General features: G+C 35.5%; 1 protein-coding gene across 4 annotated transcripts in view; it reads right to left on the bottom strand.

Annotated features, from left to right (window-relative positions):
- Positions 1-561: 561 nt before the first annotated feature.
- LOC119590682 (zinc finger protein OZF-like) overlaps positions 562-2,767 on the bottom strand; it is a 5,285-nt gene continuing 3,079 nt past the window's right edge. For all 4 annotated transcript variants that reach the window (XM_037939369.1, XM_037939368.1, XM_037939367.1 and 1 more), the window contains one exon: positions 562-2,451. In XM_037939369.1, the coding sequence (XP_037795297.1) occupies positions 839-2,434 (1,596 nt within the window). In that variant the 5' untranslated portion in view covers positions 2,435-2,451 and the 3' untranslated portion in view covers positions 562-838. The remainder of the gene's footprint in view (positions 2,452-2,767) is intronic.

Here is a 2,767-nt window from a genome sequence, read left to right as displayed (position 1 = left end):
GACACACACACAGAAATGACATCATATACTGAGCAACAAGAGGCAAACCAATAAATTTGAACTACAAATGGATACAAAAAGTAGGTATATCTAGTAGCCTGGGGTTCTATAAGATCTATAAACATGATGTCAGATCCAAGCCTGTATTTTTCCTGGATGTGACTCATGATTTCTACCAACTATTGGGATCTGATAATAGTTTTGTTTGTGTTGGGATGGCCTACAATTTGGATAAGGATTTACAGTATGGAAACATAATAGACATTTTACTTTTAAAAGATATATTTTGTTATCACAAAATTAAAACAAGCTAAAAATATATGTAACAATAAAAAATATATATATAAATACACAATTTTCTGTTTATCTCTTACACTATATGTAAATATATGTTAACATTATGATACATACTGCTATATTGCTATCAATTCTTTTATAATGGTCATAATGAGAGAAGTACCAGTATCAGTACTGGAAAAGAATAAATGACATCAGTTTTCCAGCCCACTTCCTTTATCTTTCAGAATTACAAAATAGGGACTGAAATTGAAATGGCTCACACTGGTGAGTTTTGAGTTTTATACAAAACCACAACTCACCTTAACTGCTTTTCTATATATCTCAGTAAACAAAAATATTTTAAAAGGGGGAAATACTAACACAGATAGAAGAACCAACACTTGGCCAAAAATATTTTGTTGAATATATTATGAATGACTATTGCAAACACTTACATTCTCTAGCTCCCACATTATATGTCATGTTCAGCATTTGCTAGCTACTAAACTAAACATTTGTACTACAAGCCAAAGCCAATATCAAAACTCCTGTGTGGTGGCTACCATTTCTGTGGGGGTGTGAGGTCTGAAATAAGTGAATTACCTGTACCCTCTGGCTGGATGGAAGGCACTGCAACAACTTCAGAAAAGGTGTGAAGATACTGCACTTCATTACCAATTATTGCTGGATTCTTTCCAATATCACAGAGTTCATTAGCATCATGCAGATCTTGGAAAGAGATTGGAGTGCTTCTCTCTTCAAGGGTTGTATAACTGCTAAGAACAGAACTAGTTTCAGGTACATGTCCTCCCAGTGTATGCAACCCAGAATTATAATTTGCTACATCCATATAGGTAGATTCCACACTATGGATTGAAGATGGAATTGATGGTAAAGGACTCTGACTGCTTTCCTGCACCACACGTTTATTCAAAATGCTGTCATCTGAGTTTAATGACATGCTCCCAACACTCAATGAATCTCTCATCTGGGGTGATTCTGTTATCAGTTTAGAAGGCAGTGATAATGTTTCCTGACTACATAAGCCACTGGTGTTTAATACTTTGTTCTGAATATCATGAAAAGGGGTCTCCAGATTCACTCCACAGTAAGGAGAGATATTACAAGTACTTGGTGTTGATGGCATGGCACTTGATGAATGTCTTTCCATGTGTTTTTTCAAGCTGCTTTTAGCTGTGAACTGTGTACCACACACATCACATCGAAAAGGTTTTTTTCCTGAATGTCTTTGTTTGTGTTTGTTCAGTGTACCTATCTGCGCAAAAGCTGCATCACATAATTGACATTTATGTGGCTTTTCTCCAGTATGGGTTCTAATATGAATATTCATTTGGGATTTAGAAAAGAAACCTTTTCCACATACATTACATTTTAATGGCTTTTCAGAAGAATGTGTTTTCCTGTGTTTTGTAAGATCGGACATGTCAGCAAAAACAGCACCACACATTTCACAGCAGTATGGACGTTCACCTGTGTGTGACTTAATGTGACGATCTAATGAATTTTTAACAGGAAAAGCTGCATCACATAACTGACACTTGAAAGGTCTTTCTCCAGTGTGTGTCTTGTTGTGCCTTGACAAATTGGAATTACTAGAAAATCTTGCATTACAATAAGAACACTTGAAGGGACGCTCACCAGTATGAACCAATTTATGCTTTTTAAATACACTACTAATGGCAAAAGCAGCTCCACAAACCTTGCAAACAAAGGGCTTTTCCCCTGTATGAACACGCATGTGAACTTTCAGATTACCTGCTTGAGAAAAAAATAAGCCACACTCCTGGCACTTGTATGGCTTTTCTCCCGAATGTGTTCTCTTATGTGCTTTCAAATGACCACTATGAGCAAAGGAAGTGTTGCATTCTCCACACTTATATGGTTTTTCTCCAGTGTGAGTTCTCATATGTTTCTTCAAAGAATCCTGCACATAAAATGATAGTCCACATTCTTTACATACATAGGGTTTATGCCCTGAATGCAACTTTAAATGTCTCCTTAGGTTGTTCTTCTGACGAAAGACGGAATCACAGTGATCACATTTATAACTCTTGTTCACTTGGCTCGTGGTTTCCTTATTGCTTGACTCGGCAATGTCTTTCAGATCTGTGCTGCTAATGGGTTTTTGCTCCATATTCGGAAGGCTTCCATCTGCATTCCAAAAATAAGAATAAAGACAATCAGTACTGAAAATCTTTTTTAACGATTACAAGCATTCATATTTTTCTATGTAAATTATAATATGCATAAGAAGACAAACAATGCACACATGCCTATTCATCATTCTCATATTTAGTATCAAATCCATTTATCATGTATTTAGGATTATTGATGGGGGAAAATTCCCTCAGCTTATATTGGTTAAGAACATAAATGTACAAATGAGAGGAAAAATTTAAATTAAAAACAAAATTGTAGTGACAGTAACAGTAGAGGTTTTCTCACTCTGGAACTAATTTAATCCATA

This window comes from Penaeus monodon, chromosome 27 (assembly GCF_015228065.2).
Source record: "Penaeus monodon isolate SGIC_2016 chromosome 27, NSTDA_Pmon_1, whole genome shotgun sequence".
In the NCBI taxonomy this organism is placed as follows: domain Eukaryota; kingdom Metazoa; phylum Arthropoda; class Malacostraca; order Decapoda; family Penaeidae; genus Penaeus; species Penaeus monodon.
The sequence above is the reverse complement of the archived record's forward strand: the minus strand, read 5'-3'. Positions and strand labels throughout refer to the sequence as shown.